The sequence below is a fragment of the Pleurodeles waltl genome, chromosome 3_1 (genome assembly GCF_031143425.1).
Source record: "Pleurodeles waltl isolate 20211129_DDA chromosome 3_1, aPleWal1.hap1.20221129, whole genome shotgun sequence".
Classification (NCBI taxonomy): domain Eukaryota; kingdom Metazoa; phylum Chordata; class Amphibia; order Caudata; family Salamandridae; genus Pleurodeles; species Pleurodeles waltl.
Window position 1 is genome coordinate 545,350,609 of NC_090440.1, and position 21,216 is coordinate 545,371,824.

Below are 21,216 nucleotides of genomic sequence, written 5' to 3' on the forward strand. Positions count from 1 at the left end.
TCCTCAGAGTATAGTGTTCCCCGAAGCACCACATACAAAGATTATGAGGATCTGTGGCCGACATCTGCCTGCCAAAGGACCCACAAAGTTTGAACCCCGAGAACATGAGAAAAAAAGACACGCTGTTTCTTCAACAGAACAAGGTTGAGATAGGCCAAAAACAGCCTGAAGAACCGTTCCGGATCTGCGTTGAAAGAAGGAACTGACGTCAGCTTGTTGGAGAGGGGATTATATGTACTCAGTCGACGTCACATTTGGTGGACAGCGTCGCTATGGAGTCGCACGGCGCAGTCTTCCGACACGCAGAGGTACTGCTGGGAAAACATTACAGATACGGTCTGGCATCTGGGGGAGAATTCTAAGGTAAGGAATTTGCAGCCAGATGATTATCAAATATATTGCTGTACCTGAAAGGCATGTGTGGGGTCCATGGAGACATGGAAAATGCACTTCTGCATCTTACATGACATCCACTGTATTAAGAATGTCTTTGACAGATCCTTCTCAGTTTCACAGAATTGATCTTGATTATGCAGTACTGTTTTAGACAGGAATGATATGGAGTCAACTGAGTAGCTCTCACAGACATTTCTCTATCTAGCAAGACATTTGTTGGGTGGTTAGTGATGTATCTATAGGCCTTGCTTAACAGCAATGCAACTGTAGCCAAAGGTGCAAACTGAAACTTACCAGCTATTCACAAAGTCTTGAAATTCTGGACCAAAAATTCCACTAGGCAATTTGGGAGGAGGCTGGAAATAGAAAAAATATTATCACTTACATCTACAGAAAAGCAATGGTGGTAACAAATACTACACTCCCAAATGCCACCCGTCCTCATACAGGAATTCTTCCACTTGTTAGTGCTACTTTAGGTAGGATCAGCAGAGGTGAGCGCGAGGGGCAAATGGAATCGGGGCATATGGGCTCAAATCATGGGTGTTCTAGAATTCGAAAAGTAGTCTTGTGGAGACATTGGTAAACAGGGTTTCTGTGACGAGGGCATTGTTTTTATGGGAGGTATGACCATGTCCATGAAAGGCTTTTTTAGGGAGAGGAGACACAAGAACAGGTAAACATTCAGCCTATAGAATTGTTCCAGATTAAATAGATGGCTGGATATACAAGTTGTGCTTCCTAGGCCCAGAAAGTTAAATATGAAGAGAGAGAGAGAGAGAGATAGAACACATTGAGTTTGAGGAAGGCACAGTCACTGCTGACAGTCGCCTGCTGAGTGTGCGCATGTGGTTGAACTGTCTACACCTCGGTTCAGACCAAGATCTGGAACTACTTACTTCTTATGCCCTAATTCAAAAGAAATAATTCTCCTGGTTAGCTGTGTCACCCTTCAATTTACTTCTAACTGAACATACAAGAAAATGACCAACAAACACCACAAGTGACTAACCTCGTTTACAATGTAATCCAGAAGTTCAAAGATGGCCATCGGTGCTCGGCTGTCTGGTCCATAGGCTGTTGGTAAAGAAAGGTAAAAATGATCAGTAAGCATAAACGATCTGCATGTCAAAGATGTTGATGTCTACCCAAATCTTGAAAAAGCCCTCATGATCGAGGTTAGCCTGATTAAGCATGCATAGTTTCCACTAGAAAAGGGCACTGAGAGATAAAGTGATAAGCCCAAGATCACAAAATGTGCTCTAGCGTATGAGAACCCAAATCTGGTAGTTCCAAAAGCAACATACACAGATGGCTAAGAAGGACATCCTAGCTAGTCAATCTTCACTGCAGCCTTGCAATAATTATCCCATAACCAACATTATTTTCTTCCAGAATCATCTGCATTTAGGTATGTTGGGTGACAAATGACTTCTAACAAGGGGCCAGTCACATTCTGTTCCCTGACAAAGATCCGTGGATGATGAATTTTGGTCTGGTTGCTAGGCTGTTGGTATAGAATAACGAGACTCTAATTTTAAGGCCGACCTCTCCACTTACCAAATTGTGCTATCCTTTCAAAATTACTTTTTCGCCCTGAGCCTTAGTCACCTTATTTGCCAACACACTGGGAGCACCCAGAAAAAGGCAAACACCCAGTAGGAAGAGTTACAAGACAAATTTAACATTGAACGCGTCCATTTATTCTCAGCAGTGCAGGCTGGTACTATATAAACAACACACAACCAATTCCCTCCATTACTCCAGTCAATCTAACTAACAAACTCACTCATATCCGCAACTCAAATTAACTCATAATAATACTAAAACTGTACTCCTTATTAAATTATACTAATCCATCACTAATTCTTGTTGGGTACCGGAGTAGCGTGCTACTCATCGAAAAGCGCTTCGACGCCTCGTCAGGGGTAGTAAGCGCTATATAAATACGATTACAATTACAATTACAATTAATCACTTACAACTGGGAGGCCGGCCAGGAGGGCGTGGCCTGGTCGAGGCCTCTGTATGTGCAGAGTCTGCATTGGCTGCTGATCCGAACAGCATCTCCAGCTCTCGGGCGTCAGGCGGTGGGATAGGATACCGACCAATAGCCATCTCTACTAACGACAGGCCCATACTCCAGATGTCAGACTGCACTGAGTAATGTGTGCCCTGCAGGCGCTCTGGCTGGAAAAACAGAAATATGAGGAACCATGAGGCCGGAATGGAGGTAGAAAACTGTTGTGGCAGGGTGCAGCTATTCAGGAAACATTATGTAATTTTTTTGTTGGTTACGTCTAAAGTACTTAAGGAAACCCTGAGATCGCATTAAAGTACTTTTCCCCTCCTTTTTCCAGAAGAGTAAAGTATCACTAAAGAGGAGGAAGGGGTGGACGAACCATGGGAACAGAAAGAACATGCCCATGAGACTCACGCTACACCAACTGGTGAAGCAGTATAGCACACTATGTGGCATTTACTAAGGCTTTGGAGGAGTGAAGACTTCCCCTTTAGAACAGAATTAGCATCGTGTTTTTTGTGAATATCAGGTAGGTGCCAGTCAGCAGTCTTCATCCTTTCTCTCTCCTGTTCTGGGGTCAAAGTCTAAGGATGAAAAATAAGTGCTGGTCGCCAAAAGAGAGTGCATGGCCTTCTAATTGCAACAACTGGCACACATTAAGCACTGTCTGCGCCAACCTACTAGAGACATAAGCAGTTTGGTAAAGTTCTGCGGCCTCACTCGCCTCAACCACTGAAAAGTTACAATGCATAAAATGCCAAATCAGACTCGAGTGTCTGATGGAAAAGTTTTGCAAGGCATACCCCAAACTACGGAAAGATAGTTAAATGCCGTTAACAAGAAGAAGAGGTAGAAGTAGAAAAATTAAGAGGCACACTTTTTGAAGGACTTCACTCTTCTAGTAGCGAAAAATTAAGCCAGGCACTTGAGAAGGCCACGGAAGCTTGAATATGTAAACTTTAACGCAACTTTTGTTTTACATTGTCAGTAGATATTCTGAAAATATGGCAAAGATCCTGCCCTCCTGGGCCCATGGTGGACATTCCTCGTCTACATTTCACTTCTGAAGCCGGTTTACATCACATTCAAAGTCAGTACCACAACAAACATCACTTTCTCAGACAAAGAAAAAGACACTCCATGGAAGTTCAGCAATGAAACATTTTCTTTTCCAGTGGGAAGGCAGCAGTCCCATCCCTCCTGGGTCCTCCGAGGCTGAAGATAAGTGTGTGTGTGTGTGTGTGTGATATTTTAAAATGAATGTTTGGTGCGTGAGTGCATGTTTGAATGTTATGAGTGTTGTTAATGGATGTGCGTGCGTGTGTGTGTGTGAAAGAATGAGTGTGTGTGATCTTTTAATATGAATGTTTGGTGCGTGCATGTTTGAATGTTATGAGTGTTGTTAATGGATGTGCGTGTGTGAAAGAATGTGTGTGTGTGTGTGTGTGTATGTGAGTGATCTTTTAAAATGAATGTTTGGTGCATGCGTGCATGTTTGAATGTTATGAGTCTTGTTAATGGATGTGCGTGCATGCATGTGTGTGTGAAAGAATGAGTATGTACTTCCAGCCCACCTACCTCCCTCCTAAAGGTGTCGGCCGCCACTGGACATAAGTCAAACTTGCCAAAATTTGCCAGGACAACAGCTTAAAAATCGGGCTTGTCCCGGCAAATCCGCTGCACCTGGTGACCCTACCTACAGAGCCTCAACAGACACGGCAATCTTACTAGCTACAATATAGATGCCGCTCTTATATTCGACTACTGTGAGAAGAACGACCGTGGACGTATTTTGACTTGTTTGGCTCTCGTTCATGTGCAGGGTTAACTTTTGGAGTAAAGGGGCTAAGGTGTTGAGCTGAACCAAAAACCATCTTTCAGTCAGACGTGAAGTTATTGGTTATTTGCACAGCCATCCTCCCGTCAGAAAGCCACTTGAAAAAGTTCAAAAGGAAAACTAATTCTACTGAGTTCAGGCTGGCAGCTTCCAAAAGCAGCAGGAGGAACAATGGTCTTCGTCTAAGGCAAGATTCACTGCGGAGGAAACTTGGCTCATTCCTTAACCGGACTGGACTCCAACCTAGAAGGAAATCTCATCACCATGCCTCACAGCCACGGAAATATTGAAGCAGAACAACTGTCTGCAAATAAAGCTGGTAAAACAGAAAGCCAACTAGTTAAAATCCCCACTGGGCCTTATGTCCCGAACATTAAACCAAGGGAGAAAATGAAAAACGTGATTCATACTGGATAGCAGGCTTGACAGGTCATATCAAGTGCTCCAACTTTCCAAAAGTATTTTCTTCCGACTCTCCCAAATGAGGAAACCTCAACTCAATCCTGAAGATAAATGAGTCAGAGTTGGGGTACCATGTCATATGCTAACTTCAAACTGGATCATGCAAATGCACATCACTTAGAGTCGTCCAAGAAACTGCTTCAGGAGACAATGGCTCGTCTTCTGTCTGCAAAAAGAGGTTTATGTTTTCAAGGCAAATAAACAGAGAGTATCATTGGCTACCGGCAGCCAACCGGATAAAGCCTAAAGGTCTGTGTTTGCTACAATGAGGTCTGTCTGATAAGGCACCAATATATTTAAAGAAACAGATCTTTGTACTCCGGAACCTAGAAACTCTCACATCATGCAACAAAGGATCTCGTCATCCGCAGACCTTCAGACAGACCAACTTTGGAGGCAAATATTTTCTTGACAAAGGGTGCTAATCTGTGCAGTTCTCTTCCTGAGATCTCAAGACAAGAAACCGCGTTTACTAATTTAAATCTGCCTTCAAACCATTCTCTTTTCTTGATACTCCCTCTCTTTTCTATGATTGTGCAGGCAACAGGCTTAAAGTGCCTAACAGTTGCAATGGTGGCAGAAGTGCCGGAAATCAGTTTCAGATATGTCTGGCTATGACAATGCAGGAAACATATGTCATGGGGTTGGTGTGACTTGGTGAGGTGTAGGGTTGGTGGTGAGGTAGGGTTGGTAGCGAGTCCTGATGACGGGAGGCTTCATGCAGATGCCTGAGCTTTTTGAGACCTTTATTCTTTTTTGGGGTGCCTTTCTGAGACACACCACTTCTGTAGCATTAGGCGGGGTGCCCCTTGCTAGTTGCTGTTCCCGAGTTCATTGGGTTTCCCAGTGGCTTTGTGCCATACTTTGGTGTTTCTCTCTCAAAAAGCAAAATAATTTAATTCTAACTATGTTTATATGCTATGTGGGGCGTGTATGTGGGTATCTGTATGCCTAAACAAGAATATGTATACACATTCTAGCAAAACGGGCTCCACAACAAGGAGCATGTTAAAAATACTTACCTTTTTTTGTAATCAAAACAAAGAGAGCAATTTTAAAACTCTGTTTCGACTGAAAATTCTATTGATAAAAATCTAATCCTGGGACTCCTCCATCTTCAGCTCTGGTGATGTACATTTCCAAATGCTGACCATATGCATCCTGTTTAAAATGGTGGTCATAGACTACTTATCTTACCAACCTGTGGCATAACTCTCCTCACTCCCCAGTATGCTTGATAATTTCTCCTCGAATTTCTGCCTTCCGCATGCATCTCTTTTATGGTTGGCCATATTCCCTGGTGCATCAGAAATGCGGGTTGTTCTACTCAGTGAAGGCCTTACAGCTGTCAAACCTTGTCTAGATGGTAAACACAAAGTACCTTGCCTTCACCATTTGTGTTACTTTGCAAGACCAAGGCCCAGCACAACAATCAGTAATGTCTGGAGAAGGACAAAGCAGCCTGCTGTGCCAACAGCAAGGGTTAAAAAAAATGCTGTGACAGAGGATGGGGGGCTCGGGCATCCTTACCCGGCAGGCTGGTCCAGTACTGAATACACTGCGGTGAAATGAAAAGCATGAAACACTTTGATACTTATTCAGTGGTTCTCAATGTTATGAGCCTAGGAGTATGACTGCAGTAGGATATATGTATCTGTGACTATAAAGATTGCACCACCCTCCTTGTGCCCCCTCGCATGCCTCCACCCCCTACAGCATAATCTGGGTTGTCGCTACTCATCCTTGAAGACCAGTATCCAGGATCACATTAATGTTGAGATGTGGCACTGAATGTTCTCTAACTACTCTTAGTAACTAAATCTAAGCCCAACAGACAACTATACAGTGGATGCACACCTCCTATTCCCCATATTTAGAGTTGCATTGGTCATCGAACAACTTTCTACACCAAACATTAACACAGCAAACCGCTGCTCAAACCTCACCATTAAATAGACAGCACACGTTAGACAGACCCTCCTCGCCATTATAAACACAACACAGCTCTGCAGCTACGTAGTTGACAAAGTAGAGATAATCAATGCAACTGTCACTCACAACAACAACAAAAACACCATAGGAGCAGGCAGGAAAACTAGCCTAAACTTAACACACTAGCACAACAATTCCTCATAACACAACAACCTGGACTGCGACCAGGGTGCAACTAAACCAGTGGAAGTGGCGCTCAAACAATGGGGTGGAGGTACCGTCAGAGCCAATATAAGAAGTACAGCTATAAACTGTGCATTTTAAGCATATTGGTCAAATCTGATACAAGTTAAACAAACATTTTTGTGGATTTGACAATGTTTATGGCCTACTGACAGCTATTTAAAAAGAGGAATAAGTGATTTGACAACTAAAAAAGCAGCTTCTACAGATTTCAATACAAAGAACACTTGATTCAGTTTTCACAAATGTATTTCAAGAAAGCAAAGATTTTTGGCAATTCAACCAAACTTCTTTCAGTGAAATGACAATGAGCTCAAGAAATATTTTTAATTTCATCTTCAGAAAGGCGCTCCTACCTGACTGTTGACGAAAGGCAAGTTCTGTTCTTCGGAACGTAGCAACATATGCTTGCCTGAAGCAGCACATATGCACAGACCTCAGAATACTGAACTGGGTGTGTTAATGTACCTGATTTCAGGATGTGTGACTGGCAAGTCTTGGGTGTGATTACTAATACATCTTTCACTTATCCTGACATTGGGTAAGAGACTGCCAATCGGTTGGCAATACTACAGGGAGTGCAGAATTATTAGGCATGTTGTATTTTTGAGGATTAATTTTATTATTGAACAACAACCATGTTCTCAATGAACCCAAAAAACTCATTAATATCAAAACTGAATATTTTTGGAAGTAGTTTTTAGTTTGTTTTTAGTTTTAGCTATGTTAGGGGGATATCTGTGTGTGCAGGTGACTATCACTGTGCATAATTATTAGGCAACTTAACAAAAAAAAAAATATACCCATTTCAATTATTTATCATTACCAGTGAAACCAATATAACATCTCAACATTCACAAATATACATTTCTGACATTCAAAAACAAAACAAAAACAAATCAGTGACCAATAAAGCCACCTATCTTTGCAAGGACACTCAAAAGCCTGCCATCCATGGATTCTGTCAGTGTTTTGATCTGTTCACCATCAACATTGCGTGCAGCAGCAACCACAGCCTCCCAGACACTGTTCAGAGAGGTTTACTGTTTTCCCTCCTTGTAAATCTCACATTTGATGATGGACCACAAGTTCTCAATGGGGTTCAGATCAGGTGAACAAGGAGGCCATGTCATTAGATTTCCTTCTTTTATACCCTTTCTTGCCAGCCACGCTGTGGAGTACTTGGACGCGTGTGATGGAGCATTGTCCTGCATGAAAATCATGTTTTTCTTGAAGGATGCAGACTTCTTCCTGTACCACTGCTTGAAGAAGGTGTCTTCCAGGAACTGGCAGTAGGACTGGGAGTTGAGCTTGACTCCATCCTCAACCCGAAAAGGCCCCACAAGCTCATCTTTGATGATACCAGCCCAAACCAGTACTCCACCTCCACCTTGCTGGCGACTGAGTCGGACTGGAGCTCTCTGCCCTTTACCAATCCAGCCACGGGCCCATCCATCTGACCCATCAATACTCACTCTCATTTCATCAGTCCATAAAACCTTAGAAAAATCAGTCTTGAGATATTTCTTGGCCCAGTCTTGACGTTTCAGCTTGTGTGTCTTGTTCAGTGGTGGTCGTCTTTCAGCCTTTCTTACCTTGGCCATGTCTCTGAGTATTGCACACCTTGTGCTTTTGGGCACTCCAGTGATGTTGCAGCTCTGAAATATGGCCAAACTGGTGGCAAGTGGCATCGTGGCAGCTGCACGCTTGACTTTTCTCAGTTCATGGGCAGTTATTTTGCGCCTTGGTTTTTCCACACGCTTCTTGCGACCCTGTTGACTATTTTGAATGAAACGCTTGATTGTTCGATGATCACGCTTCAGAAGCTTGGCAATTTTAAGAGTGCTGCATCCCTCTGCAAGATATCTCACTATTTTTGACTTTTCTGAGCCTGTCAAGTCCTTCTTTTGACCCATTTTGCCAAAGGAAAGGAAGTTGCCTAATAATTATGCACATCTGATATAGGGTGTTGATGTCATTAGACCACAACCCTTCTCATTACAGAGATGCACATCACCTAATATGCTTAATTGGTAGTAGGCTTTCGAGCCTATACAGCTTGGAGTAAGACAACATGCATAAAGAGGATGATGTGGTCAAAATACTCATTTGCCTAATAATTCTGCACTCCCTGTACAGCCTTTCTAATTAATCTGCCAAGAATCTGCACTACTTTAAATCAAGATAGACTTGATGTTGTTAGCGCCCCACATTGAGCAGTTCTCATCTGAGATGACTGAGCTACATCCATGCAGGAAGTCACCAGGCCTAAAGATGTGGCAAAAATGTAGCTGCCTTGAAATAAGTTCGAAATGAATGGCGTTATAGCAGGCAAAGGATCCTTCAAGATCCAGAATGTGTCTCTAATGGGCAATATTCTGCAAAGAGGTCACTTCAACAGAAAAATAGTCTATTTCTCTTATTAGGATATATTGTAATAACAACTGTGCTTTCAAGTCTGTTCTGAATCCCCTAGCACATAAAGTATCAAATCCACTAAAATATCAATGTTGTTTTACACTCTTCAAATACATTAAGGTTTAAAAAATACAACACACATTACACATTTCTCCAAATTGCCTTTAAGAAAACAAATATATTTTTGATAATGGCTGTTTCTAAATGTTTACACTAATGATAGCAATTAGGCTGGGGGCGTGGTTAAGCAGCCGATCATGGCGGACGCGAGCTAGGAGAGCTCTGCGTTCCGCCCAGCTAATCCGACGCCACACAGGGGATCGACGGCAGGCGGCACCTGCTACATAAGGTGCCGGGCGGCTGCGAGGATCCCGGCAGCAGCGGAGCTCGGTGCCGGCTCCCCCAGCGGGGAGTAGAGGAGGAATCGGGCCGGGCATGCGGTGGACCGTGGCCTGCCGGCCCGGGTGAGACATGGGCGCAGCCTTGCAACGCCGATCGAGTGTGGCGCGGTGAGGCGCGGATGCTGACCCCCTGGAGAGCTGTTGCCCCGTCGGGGGTGAAGAGGAGCAGGAGGACCCTGCGGACATGCAGCAGAAGGCGTTGGCTCCCTGTTGGGAGCACCCGGGCGTGGCGGGGGAGGGCTGGTCCTGCCGGCCAAGTGGTTGGGCCACCGGTCTCCCCCTGGCTGAACTGTCTGCAGAGGGCCTCCAAAGGGGCCCGATCTTGGGGTGCAGTGGCCTGTAGGCGCGGAACAGGAGGAGGGCGGCAGAGCAGCGGTGGGCTGGGCTGCTCGTGCTGCTGCACAGCGCTATATTGGATGCGCAGGCAAGCGGGCCAGGCCCTGGCGGCAGACCTGCTGAGGTGTTCTACTAACTGGCATCGGAAGAGGCAGGGGAGCAAAATTACTGCCAGGCACGACGACGGGGGTGATGAAGAGTGGGTCCCCTCTGGTACCTGGCACGGAGGACTCGTGCTAGTGTGGTGGAGAACGGCGAGAAGCTAGAGGTTTGCCCTGGAGGAGCCAATCTGCTGCGGGATCGCCATATTGGTTACACAGATCCCCTGGTCTGGTCTTCCCGTGCCAACAAAGTGAGCCGAGGGGTTTTGAGCTGCTGGTGGTGAGTCGCCCAGTGAGTGGAGTGGAACTGGCTGGAGTTTGCACTGGCCCTGGTCATGGCGGGGACGGGCCGCCTTCGCTCTGGCACTGGAGCTGGGAGGTCACGAAAAGCTGCAGTGCAAGATAGCCAGAAGTTAGATGCTGTGCTGGCCGCGGTGGAGCGCATCGGGGACTCGCTGGAGCGGGCTCGCACATCTTTGGAGGCTAAGATCGACAAAGTAGCCAGTGACCTTGTGCTCCTGTATGCTGACCACCGTAATCTGGCAGACAAAACAGGTGATATTGAGGCGCGAGTGGATGAGCTGGCACCAGTGACGTCTCGCTTGGAGTCCAAGATGGGGGATGTTTTAGCACGAGTGGCGGAGCTGGAATGTCGTGTGGAAGACGCGGAGGGACGCACCAGAAGAAACAACAAACAAGTGATCGGCTTGCCGGAGGGAGTTGGCTCCGAGGACTGGTGTCGTCTGGTACACTGACCCCATTCTTTTCAGTGGAACGGGCCCATTGAATCCCCACGCGGCCCAGGCCTCCGGGGAGCGTTCCTCGCCCCTTTATAATTTGCGTGCTCCATTATGCGGCCCGTGATATTATACTTAAGACTGTGCGATCCTCCCCGCCGCCTCGAGTTGACGAAGCACAAATAATGCTTTTGTCCGGGCTATACGCTCGCGGTGCAAAGAGACCGGGCCTCCTACATGCCCTTGAAGCGCAGACTCCGAGCCCTGAGCCTGGACTAGTGAGTAAGTGCTTGTTTTACTGCGTGAGTTGGCCTACCCCAATCTCCTTCTAACTGAGACTTAGAATGTGTGATTGTGTTGTTGGCTGTTCAAGTTGCTGGGTTTGGGCGGAGACCGGTTGTTTATCTGCTCTGATGGTATTGGTTTTGTTCTGGTTCCGTTGGAGGCTATGTGCAGGGCGGTTGACCTAGTGCTGGGAGTCTGTTACTGCGCGCGCAGCGTCACGCTTGTGGGCGGGATGGGCGGTAGGTGGGTGTCCTAACTGAAGCTGCCATGAATCCATATATTGTGGTTACTTGGAATGTGCGCGGTATACACACGCCTCGGCGCCGGTACTCCATATACTCATATCTTAAAAGGCACTTGGTCCACCTCACTTTGTTGCAGGAGACCCATTTTGTGCTTTCAGAGCTTCCTCGCTTGCAGCGGCGCTGGAGGGGGCAACTATATGCAACAGGACACTCCGCTTATGCCAGAGGTGCCCTGATTTGGATTAAAGCAGGTGTCCCTTTTGTAGCAGAGGAGCAGATCATAGACTCGCAAGGGAGATTTGCCCTGGTTCGCAGCCGACTTGCGGGCCGGGCCGGGCCATAGTGTTGGGCTCTGTATACGCACCAAATGTGGATCAGACTTCTTTTCTGCGCAATCTGTTCCCGCCACTTGACGGGTTGGAGCGACTACCCCTGGTTATTGGGAGGGGACTTTAATAGTGTGCTTGATATTGATTTAGATCGTTCCTTCCCCCATTGCCTACGTCTCCTGTGGTGTTAGCCGCGCGTGGGCTGCTAGATTGGACGCAACAATGGCATCTGATAGATATTTGGAGGCAGTGGAATGCTGCAGACAGAGTTTACTCGTACTACTCTGCTCCGCACTCCCTTCATGTAAGATTGGATAGAATACTCTGCACGTGGAACCTGGCCTCTGCAGTTGTGGGTGTCGATTACTTAGGGCGCACGGATTCGGACCACAACCCACAGATTGTAAGGTTGGGTTGGGATCTCCCCCCTTCGGCTGTTCCTACCTGGAAACTCCGTCCTGAGCTCTTAGAGGACACGGTCTTTAAGGCATCTCTGGAAGCAGCGATCCCTGAATTTTTTTAGCATAACAATGGTACTGCCTCTACAGGCCTAATGGGGTGGGATGCTTTTAAGGTCTTTATCCGAGGCCACTGTATGGGGACTCAGTGGAATTTGCGCCGCTCGACGAGCATGACCTAGCTCGTATAGAACGCGTCTCATTACGCCCAGAAAGGGAGGTTGCCCGGAGCCCTACGGATGGTGCCTGGTTAGCTTGGGCTCGAACTGAGCATCTGTTGCTGCTTGAACGCCTGCGTTGCCTGAATTATGCTGCACACTCAGCGAGATTGCATGCCTCGACAGACAAGTCGGCAAACTTCTGGCCTGGCTGGTCAGAGGTGACTGTGACCATGGCCCGATTATGGAGGTTCGCTCAGAATCTGGGCGTGTGTTGTATACTCCGGGGGAAATACATACTGCGTTTAGGCCCTGTACGCCTCAATGGGGAGTTCCTCTGAACGGTCTTGTACTGAGTTCCTTGCTAGTGTGGAACTCCCACAACCGATGGTAGACTGGAGGAGCCTCTTGATCTCGCCGAGATACAGGCCAGTATTCGCAAGGTGGCGTCTGGTAAGACGCTGGGTCCGGATGGTCTGCCGGCTGACTTTTACAAGGCATTTAATGTAATACTTGCGCCAAAGTTACTCCATGTTTATGAGGAGGCAGTGCGGAGGGTCTGTTTGTCGCCATCTCAGGGGTAGGCGCTGCTTGTGTCCCTTCCCAAACCAGGCAAGGACCCGGTAGAGCTGGGGTCGTATCGGCCGCTAGCAATGCTTAACACGGATTACAAAATACTGGCCAAAACGTTAGCAATGTGGCTTGCGCCTATAACGCCGGGCCTGGTGCACCCAGATCAAAATGGATTTGTGCCAGCGAGGGATATGTCACATTATATCAGGCGACTGTTCCGCATTATGCACTATGCAAGACGGGACTGGCCACGGGCGGGTTGCCTGGTTCTTGATCTGGAGATTCCCTAGAGTGGCCGTATCTTTTCCGGGTTTTGCAGTGGTTTGGTATTGGGCCCCACTTTATTCGGATGGTTAAGTTGCTATATACTAATCCTCAGGTTTGGGTCAAGGTGGGGGGCATTATATCAAAATCTTTCAGGGTGTGTAGAGGTACGAGGCAGGGTTGCCCCCTTTTTCCGCTGCTTTTTTCCCTTGCCATGGAGCCACTGGCGGCGGTCTTGCGTGATAGGGGCTCTGACTGGGGTATTACCCTGGGGGATGGCCTGCACTTAGCATCGCTGTACGCTGATGACCTCTTGCTGTATTTTAGGGATGTAGCGCGAATCCCCCCAGAGGTTGGGACCCTGTTGCAGCAGTTTGCCTCGCTATCTGGCTTAAAAGTCAATTGGTCCAAATCATGCCTTTTTCCTTTTGATCCTACGCTTCCGAATCCAGAGCTTTGTCTTGCTGGGAGTACGGTCCCATGGAAACCTCACACTTTCAGGCACCTAGGCATCCATATTTATCATGGAGAGGGAGACCTAGTTGATGGGAATCTTAAGAAAGCGGTATCTTCTATCAAATCCCAGATGGCTGTTTGGCAGCCGCTGTCAGTAGCAGGCAGGATAGCGCTGCTCAAAATGATAGTCTTACTGCGCCTGCTATATTAGTTTTCTAATCACCCACACTATATCCCCCCCAGCTTTTTTTAGGAAACTGGAGTCTACATTGAGGGAATTAATTTGGAATGGGGGTAGATGCCGGGTTGCGCTGAAAAAGCTGTATTTGCCGTTAGAGAGAGGCGGCCTGGCGGTCCCTAACCTGGAGCACTACTATCTGGCATCCCAGCCCCAGTGGGTATCTAAGTGGTTGGCGGGCCTTCACCTCGCAGACACTGCGACTACGGAAGGCCCTTGGTCCCTCGTGCAGGTGTCACACCTATTTCACCCACTTACACGCAGGGTATCACCAGGACAAATATTCCTCAAGGTGGCTTGTAGCTGCTATCGCAGATCCCTGCGCCTTACCGGGGGAGGGGGATCCATTTGCTCCAGCTCTGGCGTTGCTGGGAACCCCTCGTGGCCCTAAGATTACGTCAGGACAAGAGCTACGCACGTGGCATGAGGTGGAGTTATGTACGCTGGGTGACCTCTATGATCATGGCAGACTGATTCCGTTTCGTACACTGGTTCAGGGGTCGGGTCTGTCTGCAGGGCAGTTCCTCTAATACAATTCACTTTTGTGTTCTTTAGCATCTAGGTGGGGTGACATGTCAGTGGCCCCTCCCACGCATTTGCTGGTACAGTACATTCAGGTGATGGGGCAGGGGAAACACCTGATCAGATGGTTTAGTGATGCGTTGCGCATACGCACAGCCCTGGAATGCGATACACTGCGTGCGGCTTGGGACAGGGATGAGTCTGCTTCAGTTACGGACACACAGTGGAGGTTAGCCCTTTCTGGACAGGTTAATGTCCCCCGTAATTCTAGATTTCGCCTGATCCAGTTCTATATCATCCACAGGGCCTATCTTACTCCGGCTCATGTGAACAGATATTTTGCTCGTCAGGATGCGGCATGCCCACGCTGCTCTTCCATAGATGCTGACATGTTGCACATGATATGGTCCTGTGCGTCCCTGTATTGCTTCTGGAGGGCGGTGGTCGACTGCCTATCTGTGTGCTGGGCCTTTTTCCTAGGAGTAAGCGGCATAGAGCGGAGGAGCGATTCCTGGACCTGGGCCTGATAGCGGCTAAGCGTCTGATAACCCGCAGGTGGAAGTCAGCTGACCCACCTGCTGGGCAGGCCTGGAAATATTCATTCGGGGTGTGGGCAGCAGCGGAGGGAGTGTCGTTGAGGCGAGAGGACGTGCTGGGGCTACGCCAGTATCCGTTATCAGACAGGTGGGAGGAGATGGAGTCCTGCCTGCAGGATGCAAATCGGGGCTCTGACGCGGAGGAATCAGTCTAGATGCTGGGGCTGGTGTGCGTCTGCTTCTGGACTGGGAGTATGAGCAAGGGGAGGTTAGTTCCTTAGAGGCTGACCCGGTTTTGGTGCTGTAGAGGGTGCCGTGTGTTATCAAGGCAGCAAATATTTATATCTATGGCTTGTATGCAATCTCGTCCTATGCTGGTTTGAAAGGATGACACGAAGAGATTCCCACACCTATGGTAGTATGCTTAAATCACAACTTATAAACTGCATAAATAGCACTCCAACGGCTGTTCTTGTTCATGTTTTTTTTTATTGTTGTCTGTGGGGAGCTTCAACTATATATCTGCCAGCGAATCATCGTACGAGCACGCTGATCCTCCGGTAAGGTTTGAAGAGACAAGTAGATATTGGCTCTCCTTCAAGGTGTCTACAGGATTTAGAGTTCTATTCAATGAACCCTCTCTTTAGAATTGTTATGTTTGTTACTCCTACGTTATGTGAAATTTGGGTAAATTGAACCTGGACATGTTGATTGGAGGGCTACTTGTCAGCTGGCCGACACCTACCGTTATTCGTTGTGCGTATACAGTTCCTTGTAATTGCACAAATTTGTTATTATATTGCTGATGTAAATCATGTTATAATACATTGAAAATACCAATAAACAGATGTTTGAGATGATAGCAATTAGGCTGTCCTAGGTAGGAAAAAGGACATCCCTGAATGGGGCACAAGAGACACACCAAGCTGACAACATGATTACCTATTCGTCATTGTAACACGCAAAAAAGTAGTGGAAAAAGTAGTGCGTCTATTGTGCAATGTGCAGTGCATTTGCATTGGTCACCTTTTATACAAAATATCAGAATTATGCTGCTTTGACAGCCCAGGTTTACTTAAGAAGCAGAATAAAGTTTCACAAGCATTTTGCTGCCAAACTGCACTAGTTTGAAGAAGCGGGACACAGTGATGCAATGCCTACGCAAGGGGAGTGCTGGTAATTTGCCTTTGCATATACACCATCGCAGAGGAAAACCACACAAGGCAAATGATAAAACAATCTGTCTTTCAATGAACTCTGAGAAACCGATCACAGAGGTGTTTGCTCTAGGCAGAAAATGTATGACTCTGGTTAGGCATAAGTTATGTGTCCAGGCTTCACATAACTCAGCTAACTCTCATGAGGTAATCTTTTGCTATATACGTCTCTGACATGCCTTGAGAGCAGAACCATTTCCCGTAAAAGCATTCTAGCTTGTATACAGGAAAATAATTAACAATCTCCTGGATTTTCTGGGTGGTTTTAGGGACTGGGGGAAGCTTGTTTAAGGGTGATAAGGTACGCAGAGTTTATTACACAAGGACACGGTTGGTTAAATATAGTCGAGATGCAGCTAACAAATGCCTTATGGGATTTGTTTAAGTGGTTATGTGTCTGCACACTATTTGGAATTTCCTGAGAGTCAAGGAATACTGGGAGATGGTATAAATTGCCTGTAGCAGCTCTCTCCCAGTAAGCTGAGCCCAGAAAACAAACTATGTATACTGGATATAAGGAGGGAGGAGACTGCTACGCGATCCCAGCGACTATTCTGAAACCTGGGCGAGGTGGTGGCGAGGCACAACATAGAGAGGTGGCCCTTACTTCTGTTGTTTGGACACCGGTGCAACGACACAGACTAGTGTATGGGTGCCCAATGATCAGACTATAGGGGTGGGGCTGCCCTCGTAAGTTTGATAAAATAAACGGCACTTGAGAGTCTACTTCTAAGTCCTCCAGTATACAAGATGGGACACCAACATCCCCTGGAAAACGAGCCCTGAGCAAGGGGATAGCTGTTTATTGCTTCTGCTATGGCCTCGCAGTGCTGGAGAATTCAAGTTTGTTGTTTTGTCATTGAATTTATACAGCTAGTAACGAGGAACCAAAGTGCACTTGCAGTGGGGTAACATGCTACTCCATCAGGTACCATAAATAGAACAGTGCATGTCTGTCATAAGGATTATATGGAGAGTTTTTTTAAGTCTGGCATCAGCACTAGAGTTATGCTCTTAACAAGTTTTGTTGTTATGCCTCTGCGTGAATTTGAAGCAACACTGAGCGAGAGGTTGCTTGAATATTGAATTCTAATTCATAGGCAGAAGTGTGTGAGTGCAGTCTGGCCTATGTTTGAAGTGTTATGGTGAGGGGATATGGCTGAACTGTCAAACAAATGTGTAGCTGCACTTACTCATGAGTATAGGAGAGAAGTGTGAGAAGAGATGTCGCTGCACATGTCAATAGCTGCCATCTTTGAAGTAATCTGTGTACATACAGTTCAAATCACATGAACTACAGGGCTTCGAAAGTGCACAGAGATGATGGAGACTACCCTTGGGAGGTGGAAACTCAGGGAGTCAGGAAATTAGGAGGCTTAAGAGTGCATTTAATTAATCTGAAAATAGCCTTTGTGGAAGGAAGAACCTCTTTCAACTTCACAATACAACAGGGATATAAGAAATTGAGAATTTCAGGTGAGGGGGGTAAGAACCCACCTCAAATAATAATCACAATCCTTGACGGGGTGCACCAAAAAAGCCACTAAATAAACCTGTGCTTAACCCTCTGTTAGCAATCAGGCGTAATTTACAGACAATGCATAAAATATGTATTCAGTGCTAAAACAGTAATAAAGATGAACAGCAAAATAATTAAAATCCCACAACAAATTAGAAAAATACATTAAAAATAATAAACAAAATGATCTCAAAATAACAAAACTGCAATAAGAGAAACCAGAGCTATTCATTTTTTACAGGTTTAAGTAAAAATAGTGCCAAGAAGTACAAATTGCCATTAATAGTCAATGGACATGGCATAACAGCACCTAGATGCAATTTGATGCTAACCATGTGGGTGCACAGGTCAGATACGCTAAGTCCTGGTCAAACATTTTACCTTCTGACTTTGGTTCTTGTATTTCCAATCTACCACAGGAGTACACTTTTAAACTCCCCCTCAGGAACTCAGGGGAGGCAAAAACTCAGAGGAAGGCAAGTAGAGTATTCAGCAGGGTACAGTTGAGGTCAAGTTGCAACATGTCAACTGGAGAGCTGCAGGAAAAGGCATATTTGTAGCTTGGTGTGTCCATGTAGCTTTAAAGGGAGGTCAGCTTTGTGACCACTGGAATCTACATCTTTGTCCTCGGTACAAGTGGGAGAGCAGGTCCAGTCTTCAGGGCTCTTCTCAGGTGACAGACAGCAGGGCAGTCCATCCTTCTTCTGCTCTACTCAGGTAGAGAGTGTTTTGAAGTCGGTGTAGAGAGTTGTCACATTTATGCCTGGCACAAGCTAGTGGGTGGAAATGACCCGTGAGGATACCCTAATAAATGAGGTAAAGGTTCCTGGGGCTAACGTTACCCACTTTGAGCATTTTCAAGATGGCAAAAATCTTTGGCCACACTAAACTTTGGCTCTGAGGGCTGGATGTGTAAATGAGGAGTGTACTATGGCAATCCTAATGTTCTCCCACATCTAACACCAAAATCAATTTGGGGAAGTCCTTGTATCCCCAAGAAATTCAGAGACCGAACTCTAGAAGAACTAAAAGAATAAAAGCTGGCCTTTCGGCAACCAGATTGTGAATATTCCAGAGCTGGTTTGGTATCTTGTCATCGCCCCTTTGAAATGCACCCCAAGTGTTATATGTAAACCTCCAGCAGACCTGTCACTGTAATTTAAAAGAGCGGCCCACTGTGATTGGAGCCTGACGAGCTAACTGGGCAAAAGAGGTGGCAGGCCTAGGTGTTAGCTGCATTTGCATGACAGTACAGGCCTCCTTTGAAGTTAATCACATTACAGACGCAGCCGCCAGACCATCATGCCAAAGGAAGGGAAACACCACCCCTCACGTAAGGCACTTTGCCGACTATCTGGGATATATAGACCCCAGGAGGGGCCATTAGCAGTTAGGAGGCACTGTACACTGGCAGTAAGGCCTTTCATGTTTAGTCAGGGAAATGACAAGTTTCTAAAAGTGTTATTTCCACAACAAAAAAACATATGACTTCACCATAAAGTTGGATTTTAAATTACTAATAAATTGGGTCTTTAGATTTCTCTAGCTGCTCCCACTTTTAAATGTAATAGAGTAAACCAGTGTTAACTTATGGGAGGCCAGCCTTGCTACTGTGAAAAACGACTTTGGATATTTTCAACTGCCAGGACATGTAAAACATTACATATACACGTACTATTTTTTTTTAATACCATGCACCCTGCCCTGTGGGTTTTCGAGGTCTATCTTAGGGGCGACTTTTAAGTATGAAAAAGGGAGGTTTAGGCCTGTCCAAATGTTTATTTTGCTAGGTCGAAAGGCACTTTTAAACTGCTCAATTGGGCTGCAATGGCAAGTTTGAGACATGTTTTACAGTACTACTTTAGTTAGTGGTACAATGCATGCTGCAGTCCACTGGTAGCATTTAATTTACAGGCCCTGGGTGCCTGGTGTACCATATATCAGGGACTTATAAGTATTTACATATAAAGGTGGCAGTCACGTGTATGCCAATTTTACCATGTTTACAAGTGAGACACAAGACATTTATCACAGATTAGCAGGGGTAAGGTGCGCAGTCATATGGTCAACAAAACAACAGATTCAGAAACAGAAGAAAACTGGCTGAGCCCATAGAAAGGGCAAATTTCCAACAAGGGCCTACTGCACCCACAATACACTTTGATTAAGGCAAAATATACCTGGAATCATGAAAGATGACAGACTTTAGAGGGCTTGCACAATAATTAGAATCACTACTAAAACCAGATGACAGAATATATCTGTTTTTAGGGTTCGCCTGCACAGCTCTGGCTACCTGCTTGTCAAATCTATTGTATTTAATACAAATCTTAAAAGGGGCTTACATCCCGCCCTCCCCCTTTTGCTTTCCTTGCTTTCATTGGTTCCTGTGCTTATCACTTACTTTTACTCCGTCTTTTTTTAATTGCAGCACTATTTTCTTGCATTTACTAATGCTTGTTCCAAGTGTGTTCACTCTTATCAGTGTCCCGAGGCCTCAAGTACTGTGTTTAACTGCCTTGGTTTCGGAACTTCTTTTCTTGTTTGATTCACTACTTTACACATATCAACAATGTTTTTTTTCCTTTTCCTCTTTTTTTTCCTAACAGCAAAGGTCATCATATAGCACATGCATAATTGACGCCTCCCCCTTCATTTCAGTCCTCACCGGAACCAGCTCGTGAGAGGCATTCCATGCAGCATGAGAATGTATTTCTGACAGGCAAGGAGTGCCCTGCATCTCTCGTGGCCCATCACTGGAAGCCTCATATCACGCTGCACAACAAATGTCAGCTTTATGATGTGTCTTACCATTTCCAGCCAAACCTCCTACAGGAGACATCCATGCAGGCACGTTCGCCATTTTCATAAATAATTGTCATTAAAGAGCACAGGTGCAGCAGCTGCACCCTGTTATACAGCAGAAAGAAGGCAAGTGTCCGGGACAGTCACTGGAAAACTGAGATCAATGTGGAGACTATGAAATACTTAGGACCTGGCATTTACAACATGAGAGAGAGGTAGCCTACCTCATTTTAAAAAAATGGATCTGAATTTTCCATCAGTGGGCACCGATGTTGCGAGTGAAGGAAGAGGTTAATCCACTCTCAGAGCAAGGTATTTTCCTTTATCTGACATTCCCTTATTTATTAGTAGTTTTATATAGCACACGTGCTTTACACATAATCTTCTTACAAGGGGAACAGTGCACATAACAGACACCAAATTAATATATTTAATATAATGTGTTCAATGGCTGCCTTAAACATTTACACTGACAAACAATCAAGTGGAGAGGGCTCTCAGAACGCAAATACTGACAGCCACCTTGTGCCCGCCTCGAAGGTTCCACCCCTTCCCTCTCCTCTTCGGACCTCCTCCTCACTGTGAATCCAGCTACCAGCCTGACACCAACACGGAGGCATACTTGGAGGTCAATACGGCCAGCCATCACGACAACAATAACACATGTCCATGTTGGGCACTGCACACAGCAGGGGAATGTGCCAGCTGCAATCTCCTCCTGCTCG

General features: G+C 46.0%; 1 protein-coding gene across 1 annotated transcript in view; it reads right to left on the reverse strand.

The window, feature by feature from the left end:
• Positions 1–21,216, reverse strand: part of MAP2K1 (mitogen-activated protein kinase kinase 1) — a 149,312-nt gene that overhangs the window by 13,121 nt on the left and 114,975 nt on the right. Inside the window, exons 7-9 of the mRNA XM_069222895.1 lie at positions 2,379–2,586; positions 1,409–1,473; positions 691–752 (exon numbers count right to left, since the gene is read on the reverse strand). Coding sequence (XP_069078996.1) covers positions 691–752; positions 1,409–1,473; positions 2,379–2,586 — 335 coding nt within the window. The remainder of the gene's footprint in view (positions 1–690; positions 753–1,408; positions 1,474–2,378; positions 2,587–21,216) is intronic.